The following is an 11,235-nucleotide window of genomic DNA, read 5'->3' as shown; positions in this document are numbered from 1 at the left end:
CAATAAGTTCTGATTTTTGATGCTTTAGATCTTTGTTTAAGATCACTTTTTGGTTTGGGGTTGTTTCCCCCTTGTTAGGCCTTGTTTTAGGCCATCCCTTTTGGCCCTTGTTCTTGGCTTTGCATGACCTTCCTACCACTGAAATCTAGAGGATTTTCCGTAGTGGGAAGGTGGTTTTGGAGTCCTAAATAGAAGAGGGTCATCCCCTCTCCTTATTGTCTTGAATGCTGGTATAAATGGCTTATATTGGTAGCATGTTTGTTTGGCTTGTTTTAGCTTCATTTTAGTATGTATTAGGCTTTATTTTGCCATGATATAACACTGTTTTGACTTGGTTTGGACATACTATGTATGCTTTATGTACTTGCCTTGTAATCCTTTCATTTGCCTTAACATGCATCATGCTTTAAGCCATGTTTCTAGCATGATTTTGGCTCGACTCCATGAAGCTTTTAGCCTTGTTGTAACATGCTTAAGCTCTGATTTGAGTTGTTTTGACCATATATGCCATGCTTTGTATAGCCATAGGCATTCTAGCTTGTTAGCCTTAAGTGTCCAAGTCACTAGCATGCTTTACTTGGACCATTTCAATGATTTGGCATCATTTGTTATACTATTTCAGTCCATGTTTTATGCTCAAACACTTACACATGTCACTCATTTAATGCTTTAAAGAGTTGATGTTTTATGCCTCATGAATGGGTCATTGTGTGTGCCATCATGTTTAGGTCTTTGGGATACCATCTAAGTGGGTTTTTGGTCTTGTTTTACCATGCCATAACTCTGTTTTTCATTGCTTAAGTCATGCCATGTTTGGTTTTGATATGTGTAGTGTAACACCTCTTTTGTAGCCTTGCATGCCTCATGCTTTCGGCCCTTTGTTCTAGCTTATTTTGGCTTTGGTCCTTGCATGTTTTAGGCTCATTTTGGCATGATCTAGGACTGTTTTGGATTATACTTGTCATTTGCTTCAGATTTTGCATAGCCTTCATTTGAGTCCCTTGGCTAGTTTCAAGCTTTAAGCCTTTTTGCATGACTTGCTTGCTTTGTTTGGTTGGTTTGGCACCTTTCCTAACATGATTTCAGAGCTTATAATATCTGTCACATGTCCATATTTGTCCCCTTTTAAGTGTTCATGAAAGTTGCTCTCCTATGCTTAGGTGATAGGCCAATTGGCATGCATGTTTGTATGTACCTTTGTTTTCATTTCTATAGCATTTCGGCCACTGATTTGGGCATGTTTAAGAGCTGTCCACTTTAGTTTAAGTCCATCCTTTCGCATGTTGTTACATGTTTACCTCGCATGTTGTCGCATGCTTATTGCATGCTTGGTACATTATATGTTGTTGCATATTAGTTCCTTTGCATGTTGTGGCATGCTAGTCCTATTACATTACGCTTACATGCTTGTTGCATGCTTGCTAATTGACATGTTGTTGCATGCTCATCCATCTTGCATACTTGTTAGATTACATGTTGTTACATGTTTGTTATTGGTATTGTTGTTACATGCCTGTTACATTGCATGCATGCATGTTTACATGCTCAGGTTGCATATCGCTTGCTTGCATGCTCATGTTGCATTAGCTTGCTTGCATACTTATGTTGCATTGCATTGGGTGTGTATTCCCTTGCCTTTTGATCAAGCTTGGGGCCCCTTATGTGTTTTTTTTGTGCATTTTATTTGATATTGAATTGCACACTTGGCTCATTTGGCCATCATGCATTGAAATGCGTGATTAGTGGTCCGAGGGTCAAGAACTGCACACCTTTGAGTCTTAAACATGATAATGGGTGTAGTTGTACAGACATTGTCTCGTAAATGTATTGTCGTGCTCTGTTTGTCCTCTGCTGCAGCAACAGGAGCTTTTCACAGGAAGAGATGGTCGATCGACCATATTCAGTGCCGATCGGCAACAAACATTTGGCCGAGAGCCTTATATTTGGTCAATAACCTTCCTATCTTGGTTGATGGCATCATCTCTTGGTCGATGACCTCCCACAGTGTACACAAGATGGTTCAGAAGTGCCACAGAAGTTGACACAATTTTCAGAGGTACAGAGCAGTGCAAACAGAGGCAACATGAAGCATGGCGATAGATTTTCGAGCAAAGCCATCCGAGCATGCATTCATCCCTCGTCTCGAGGCCATTTCAGTGTTTTAATAACTTAGAATAGTTATTTATTTCGATTTGGTTGTGTAATTAATTAATTAGCTTGTTAGTTAGTTAATTAGATGATTTGTATTATTCTTTTGGTCCCTCCGTCGAGAGGGCACAATTATGTAATAAGCGTGTGTGTGTGTGATGCATGTCTTCTAACTCCCACTTCTTTCTCCCTTTTACTTACCTGCTTTCAGTGGTTAGTTCTAGGGCATATTTCAATTAGCATCCTTATGCTATGCATTCATCTGTATTGCATGCACCGGGCTCGGCGCATCATACTAGCTGCATTGTATTTAAATTCCAAGTTGAATACATGTATTGAATTGGCGCATCTCATATGCCATTTTAGATACTGAACTGAAAAGAAGAGTTCTGCAAGAAGGCCACAATTCGAAATTGTCTATCCATCCGGGGAATACGAAAATGTACCAAGATCTGAAACAGAATTTCTGGTGGCCGGGAATGAAGAAAGAAATTGCTGATTTTGTATCCAAATGTCTTCATTGCCAACAGGTCAAAGCTGAACATCAACGACCTGCCGGACTATTGCAACCCCTATCCATACCAGAGTGGAAATTGGAGCATATCACGATGGATTTTATTGTGGGATTACCTCGCTCCAGAAAAGGTATGGATTCAATTTGGGTTATTGTTGATAGATTAACCAAATCTGCTCACTTCTTACCTGTCAAGACAATCTATAATGCAGACAAATTGGCTGTTATCTATATTGATGAAATTGTGAGACTGCATGGAGTGCCTGTGTCTATTGTTTCTGACAGGGATTCGAAGTTTACATCGAGGTTTTGGCAAAGCCTACAGACTGCATTGGGTACTGAATTGAGGCTGAGTAGTGCCTATCATCCTCAGACAGATGGCCAATCAGAAAGGACCATCCAAACTCTGGAGGATTTACTGAGAATGTGTGTCCTTGATTTTCAGGGAAATTGGGAAAGCCATTTACCTTTGGCTGAATTCGCCTACAACAACAGCTACCATTCGAGTATAGGTATGGCGCCTTTCGAGGCATTGTATGGCAAGAAATGTAGATCTCCGATTTGCTGGGCAGAAGTTGGAGATGGGCCTTTGCTTGGGCCCGAGATTGTGTATGAAACAACTGAAAAAGTGAAACTGATACAGCAAAGACTGAAAACTGCACAGAGTAGACAGAAAAGTTATGCAGATGTCAGAAGACGGGACAGAGAGTATGAAGCGGGTGATCACGTTTTTGTGAAAGTGACACCAATGAAGGGCCAGACTCGTTTTGGAGTCAAAGGCAAGTTAGCACCAAGATACGTCGGACCGTATGAGATTATTGAGAAAATCAATCCGGTGGCGTATCAAGTTGCGCTCCCTCCTGAAATGGAACACATGCATAATGTTTTCCACATTTCTATGTTAAGAGATTATCTCCGGGATCCGTTCCATGTAATAGAGCCTACCCACGTAGTGTTGAGTGATGACTACACTTACGAAGAACGGCCTATACAGATTGTAAACCGACGGATCAAGAAACTGAGGAACAAAGAGATCCCGCTAGTAAAAGTTGACTGGCAGAACCATGGTGGCGTGTATGCCACATGGGAAAGGGAAGATGACATGGCCAAACGATATCCTGAACTGTTTCCACTGAATCCTGTTTTCTTCCAGAATGAAGGTAACTCGAGTTTAGAGGACTAAACTCTTTATAAGGAGGGGAGACTGTAACAACCCTCATACTGTTTACTGATTAATGACCGATTGATTACCGATAATCACCGATTACTGTTAAACGAAACTGATAATGACTGATAACTGACTGATAATTGAACTGATTAAAAGTACTGAACTGACTGACTGAAATTGGAAACCGAATTGATTGAGTATATGTTAGTTAAATTGCATTCTATCTGTTTGACTGTATGATTATCTGTTCATGCTTATATGTTTAAACTGCTAATGGAAGGCCTTATCGGCGGCCGAATCCAAAATTGATTGATGTTTAATGATCAACATAATTTATGTGATTTTATAGTATAATTATCTGAAAACTGATTAGGCATGATTAAATTAGATTAAAATAAGCTAATTAAAGAGTTTGGTTTATTTACCATATTGCCACCCTTAGTGGCACACTACCTAGTGATGCTAGAGCCTTGCATCCTTGACTCAAAACATTTCCATCAGCCATTTCTCCTGAGCTTAGCCGACCATGAGAGGAGAGTTAGAGAGAGAGAGAATTGTTCTTGTTGATTTGGCTTGAATTGCTTGGAATTGAAGTGTAGATTGCTATATTGAACCTCTAGACTTGCATTCGAGGAACCTAGGTATGAATTTCATCTTTTGATTTTGTCTTTAAGTTGATTCATGCATGGTTCATGTTAATTTGTAGAGCTAAGTCATGATTTGGTTCATTAATGGTGGATTGAAGCTCATCTCTTGCATGCATGTTAGTATTGTTGCATTTTGAGGTTGATTATATGGACATTAGTACATGCATGCTCACATTGTTGTTATAGACCATGTTTTCATCTGGTTTTGAAAAGAAATGAGCTCATTTGAGCAAGCTTTGGAGCTTTAATTTGGTTTAAAACTCATCCTTGCATGTTTGAATGTTGTTCTTGAAAATGGGTTTGAATATGGTTTTAATTGACTCACCTTTGGGACTTGAATTCATAAATTGAGCTTTGAAACTTGTTATACATTGAATTTAGTTATGTTTTCCAGAATTTGGGCCCAAGAGGTCGAGTTTGGAGTGGTAGAATGCTTGGTTTGAGCTTGGGAGGCAAATCTGGAAATTCCAGATTTGGCTTCCTTGCTCGAGCGAAGGGTTCCCCGCTCGAGCGAACACCTTTGTCCAGGGCTCCGCTCGAGCGACCATCGAGCGACCATCGCGCGTAAAATCTCAACATCCAGTATTTTTTTACTGTTTTGCAGACCGCTCGAGCGAAGGATTCCTCGCTCGAGCGAAGCCTTTGATTGTGGACTTCCGCTCGAGCGGAGAAAGTCTCGCTCGAGCGAGGTTCCTATTTTCAGCAAACTGTGCAAAATGTTTTCTAAGTGTATTTTTGCATCCTCATCCCATCCGGCATTTTTAGGCCTAGTTTAAGACATTTAGATGAGGATATCGTTGTAGAACACACCAAGGCAAATTAGGGATTAAGTTATGATATTTCCCAACTGTGTAGCTTAGTGTGTGTTCAACCTGTGAACTGTGTAGGGTTGGCAACTGGGGAGACACGCTCTAGCATACTGTAGCCCAGAACTCTGTGAGTAACAATTGTGTAAAGATATGTTCAACTGATATCTTTTGAATACTGAACTGAACTGTTTACTGAACTGGTATTATTTACTGAATGAATGTATGTCCTTTATTTCTGAACTGTACTGTGGCATCCTTAGTACTTACTGTTTACTGTTACTGTTACTGTGACAGAATTCTCTGTCGGTTCCCTCGTGGAACCACTACTGTTTACTGACTGATGGCCATCATTACTGTTCGGTCTTTCAAGACCTACTGTTACTGTTATGCTAATGGATGTACCACATATGACTGTTTACTGTACTGAACAACTGAAGTACTGATTGAATTGAACTGTTTTCATTACCGTAAGGACATTCATTCTAAACCTCTTTACGCATTATGTTATTCACTGGGCTTTAGCTCACTGCTCATATATATATGTAGGTGTACAGGCACCAGACCGCGGCTAGGAGCGTCAGGGTTACTCCAGTTTTGTCAAGCCAGCCTATGTGCCTCACTGCGAGGTTCCGAGCCTATCTGTTAAGGCTTAGGGGTCTTTTACAATTCCCCCTCCTGTACTGTTTTACTGTTCTGTATAGACTGAATGTTTACCGTACTGTTATCAAGGGATTAGGTCCCTGTACTGTGTGACTGTAAATTTTGTATAGACTGTACTGTTTGTGTATGTATGAATGCATGAAAAATCTTTTTGGCATACAGACTGTCACAGCTCAATGGACACTATTTACTTACTGTATTGGCTTCCGCCAGGCCCTGTACTCTGTTTTACTGTATTACTGTTAAGCAGGCCTTCGGTAATCTCGGATTATTGGCCGGTTACGGTGCTAAACCCATAGGGCCGGGTTTGGGTCGTGACAATATTGAAGGCAATGACTTATGTCATTGTATTTTGTGTATTTTTGTACTTTATCATGTAAATGACTCAGTTCTTAGGTTTTGGAGCATGCTATGAATGTAATCTACTTTTGTACTTGTTTTGTAATTTTTTTTTGGTGTTTAAAAATCTGAAGGTTTGCAAAAACAAGTGTGTAATAGCTTTGTTTGAGATGAAATGTTGAATGAACAGTTTATGAAATCTATTGAATTATGTTGGTTGCTTAACAATGTGTATTATATGTGATGGTTTGAAAATGTTGAATGTTGTATACCAGGTTTTTGAAATGTTGAATAATGTTGAATGTTGTATACCAGGTTTCTGAAATATTGAATAATGTTGAATGTTGAAATGTTGAAAATGTTGAATGTTGTATAATAGGTTTCTGAAATGTTGAATAATATTGAATGTTGAAATGTTGAAATGTTGAAAATGTTGAATGTTGTATAACAGGTTTCTGAAATCTATTGAAAATGTTTAAATGTTGAATGTTGTATAACAGGTTGCTGTATTATATGAAATGTTCAATGTTCTATAACAGGTTTCTGAAATTCAAGTTGTTCATTGAAGTACCTTTCTCACATTCAACATTTTCAATAGATTTCAGAAACATGTTATACAACATTCTTTAACTTCCTTTCCAAAGCACAATTTTAAAATCTGCAACAGTTATAAAAGCTTATTCTAAGTCTTGCCTTGCATCATCCAGACAAAATTTAAGCAAGAATTTAAGCATTATAAAAGCATAATTTAAATACAGACAGTTTAACTCTATTTCATTAAGCAACATCTAGACAGAATTTAAGCATCATCCAGACAAAATTTAAGCAACATTTGAGCTTATTCAAGCAAAAAATCTGCAACAGTTTAACTCTATTTCAGCAACATTTCAACTCTATTTCAGCAAATTTTGAGCAACAAATCCAGCAACATTTTAACTCCATTTCAGCAAATTTTCAGTAACATTTCATCAACTCTATTTCAGTAACATTTGAGCATTATTGAAGCAAAAAATCTGCAACAGTTTAACTCTATTTCCACAACATTTGAACTCTATTTCAGCAAATTTTCAGCAACAAATTCAGCAACATTTTAACTCAATTTCAGCAAATTTTCAGCAACAATTTCAGCAACATTTCATCAACTCTATTTCAACAGCATTTGAGCATTATTTAAGCAAAAAATCTGCAACATTTTAACTCTAGTTCAGCAACATTTGAACTCTATGTCAGTAAATTTTCAGCAACAAATTCAGCAACATTTTAGCTCCATTTCAGCAAATTTTCAGCAACAATTTCAATAACATTTCATCAACTCTATTTCAGCAACAGTTTCATGAAAGGTTTTCAATATTACATATCCAACAAAAAATTCACAAAAATTCCCAAAACAACATAACGCTAAGATGTTGATGTGTGATCCATATGCCCACGCCCACGCCCACGCCCACGCCCACGACCACGACCACGACCATATAGTACCTACAAAGAAAATAAAATAATGTTGCATCAAAGGAATGATAAAATAAATTGAAACTTTAAATGAATGAATGACAAAATAAAAGAGGAAAGGTGAAAAATAAATTACTTCACTACATGTGGGACTATTTGAGGCTTGCGAGTGATAACTACTTGCATTGTTAAGCAATGCTTGATAGGTTCCATGGACGGAATACATCGATGGCATGGAAAAATGCATATTGTGATGAAGAAAACTTGGCTGCAACAATAACAAACATATATCAATTTAAAATGATAATAGTCACCTACAAATCTCTACTAAAACTTCTTATTAAACTAACTTACATCATAGGCAGGGTATATAAATTGAGACGAAGAAGCTCTAACTTCAGGAACACTCGGCGACAATGGTGGAAGTTGAGGAGCACTTGAAAATAAAGGAGCCGACTGAGGAAATAAGGGAGGTGCTTCACGAGCACTTGCCGAAAATAAGGGAGTAGTTTGAGGAGTAACAGACATGGAAGTTTAAGAAGCATTATGTGAACTTGTTTTATTTTTCTTTGCTAACGCAAGCTCCAAACCACCTTTTATCTGCCTTCGTCCCTTGCTAGTGCACTCTCTTCTCTTGAGTCCTTTTGCTTGAACTACTTTTTTATCCGCTACACCATCCACTTCAAAGCTTTCGGGGGGGCTTTCTTCTTGAATAGTATCTGAACAAGGCATATTGAATTTTGTGCTTAACATGGTTTCAATGTCTGCAATTAATTCATCCGCTTTCTCTACCGTCAAATTATATGTTTCCTCACTTTCAGAAGCTCTACACGCTACTGATCTGAACATTGCCATCAATGATCTATAACGTGAAGTTTGATGCAATCTTACATCAACCTGAATATCATGCCCACACCTATCTTTCACATTTTCAGATCTTGCTTTTTTAGTCCATCTTTTCAGAATATATTGTGAAGGAATCTCTTTGAATTTGAGTCTTTCTCTAAGGATCTTCAAACAATGACTACACAAAATGCCCTTCATTTCAAACTTCCTACAACTGCAAGTGACTGAATCATCACACTCTTGCCTCACCTTCCTCACCTTTATACCATCACTATCAAGAACCGTATAAACGGTACTCTCACCATCATTTTCAATTTCTTCAATGTTTACTTCAAGGGACTTGACATACTCATCCTGAAATTCTTCAAAAATTTTATTTGTGTAAACATCTGCAGCTTGCTCCATAATCTTCACTTTAATATTCACCCTTGGCAACTTTTGGCATAGAGCATATTCGGCTTGTAACTCTTTGTACCTCTTCTCAGACAGAACTCGATCAAAATGCATGAAAAATTGCATTAAGTTATGATCAGACTGAATGAAATCCTTCAAGAAAGCATTAAAGGATTCACTAAGTTGGGTGCTACTCATGCCCGCACCCCATGCATTTCTAACATATGGCCAACCCCATTTTTCCTTCACCCCAAATGTTAACTTCAACCAATGATTATCTCTTACTTCATACTTGTCAAGCATTTCCTCCCATTTTAACGTAAACTCTTCCTCATCCTCAATGTTGTACATAAACGTGGATAAAACACTCTTCATCTCCTTATCCTTCACTGCCTTATCCTTGAAGATAGAATTTGCATGCCTTAATGCATTTTGCATCAAATGCCAAGTGCAAAGGCGGTGGGTTGTGTTAGGCATGACAATAGGTATGGCCTTAGCCATTGCAGCATCCTGATCCATGAAAATTGTTTTTGGAGCCTTACTTGACATTGCCTCCAAGAATCTTCTAAAAAGCCATACAAAAGAATCGGCGGTCTCATCATACATCAAAGCTGCACCGAATATCACAGTTTCCCTATGATGGTTAAATCCAACAAAAGACGCAAATGGTCTATGTGCACTATTTAACTTGTAAGTAGTGTCGAAAGTCACAACATCACCAAATTGCCCATAATCCATGATCATCTGAGCATCGGCCCAAAATGTGTTTGTAATCTGCTCCTCGTTATCTAATTGGACCGAGTAAAAAAAAGATGGATTCTCCAATGATTTGTCACGAAAATATTGCAAAATGCTACCTGCCTCCCCATATGCTAAACTGTTTTGCCTCTTCGTTCTCAAATAATTTTTTTGGTCCAGTTTTGTGAACCCAAGTGACTCCCTTCCACCAACTTTATTACCCATGAGCTCAAATGCAGCATTAAGACGGATTTCAGATTTTTCAACTAAATCTATTTCGGTTGCCTGTGATGCAGATATCTTCCTTTGGGATGGTAACATATGCGTACATTCTGTTGGTACAAAGATATGATTATGTTGTTCAACAAAATCACTAACAAAAAATTTCTGCATATTCTTATCCCACTTAATGACAAGTCGGGCTTGACAACCAGTCCTTACTTCCTGCCTAGGATTTTTTGTTAATGGATCTCGCTTGTCGACAACCCGAAATCCCTCCTTATTACAAACAAATTGCCTTGAAGTGATTTGCCCATCTTTGCCCTTGTTTACATAACCCCTTCTAATACTAGACCCCAACCTTCCTCCATAAGTATTATAGAAATCATATGCTTCTTGTTCTGTATCAAATGTCATGCAAACTCTAGGCTTCCAATCACCCTCACCTTCGTCATTCTCATGATTGTTAGGTTCCATATCGATGTGCCAAGTCACTTAAAAAATAAAGAAGTGCTCAATATTAGCATAAAAACTGAATAAGATAATTAATGAATAACAAACGTACCACCTGAATATATATAAAGAAACAAGGAACAATTCTACTAATTAATAATTTTTACTCTCTTATGATCAATAATTACTAGACCATATCAGGCCAAATAAGAAATGAAGCAGATAAATTCACTAGTAAAGCATCAGCTACCTTTCCATATTTCTAACTAGTCATTTTCTATAATCTAAAATCCCATGTTTGCTAACTAAGAGTTGAAAGGAAAATAAGTGCAACAAAACTAAAAAGACTGATCATATGCTTAGTTTTATTTGTATTTCCTTGGGCCTTAAATAGAAAATACTCTAATAATAAACCAAATTATAAACCAAATTGACAAAAGGAAAAACAAGCACAATAGACACTTCCTAAATTAATAATTGATTTTCAACTGTGAGGTTACTTCTCATCAACTATACATCACCAAAGCTTTAATTTAAGGGTAATCCTTTTCAATTTAGACAGATCAAGAAACTTCCAGTAATTGCAAACAAAAAATAAAAATAAAAATAAAAATTAATCAAATCAAATCTGCAGATAAACTAAAAAACACTTGACATTTTGGAATGAGATAAACTAAAAGTAAACTAAAATGAAATTTGGAAGATAAACAAATCTGGAAGTTTGTTAGGTGCAAGGTTGAAGTCCCACAATGCAGACCAAACATCTTATAGTAATGATACGGGCATAAAATACAATTTGAAAAAACAATATATGACATATATACATATCTGAGCTATTTTTTTACAAATCTT

General features: G+C 37.5%; 1 protein-coding gene across 1 annotated transcript; it reads right to left on the bottom strand.

Annotated features, from left to right (window-relative positions):
- Positions 1–8,268: 8,268 nt before the first annotated feature.
- Positions 8,269–10,407, bottom strand: LOC114275115 (protein FAR1-RELATED SEQUENCE 5-like). The gene has a single exon (XM_082872489.1). It carries the CDS (start codon positions 10,405–10,407, stop codon positions 8,269–8,271), a length of 2,139 nt encoding a protein of 712 aa, XP_082728615.1.
- Positions 10,408–11,235: the final 828 nt, after the last annotated feature.

This window comes from Camellia sinensis, chromosome 5, assembly GCF_055761805.1.
Source record: "Camellia sinensis isolate YWXY chromosome 5, ASM5576180v1, whole genome shotgun sequence".
Classification (NCBI taxonomy): domain Eukaryota; kingdom Viridiplantae; phylum Streptophyta; class Magnoliopsida; order Ericales; family Theaceae; genus Camellia; species Camellia sinensis.
This window is presented reverse-complemented; position numbering and strand designations above follow the sequence as displayed.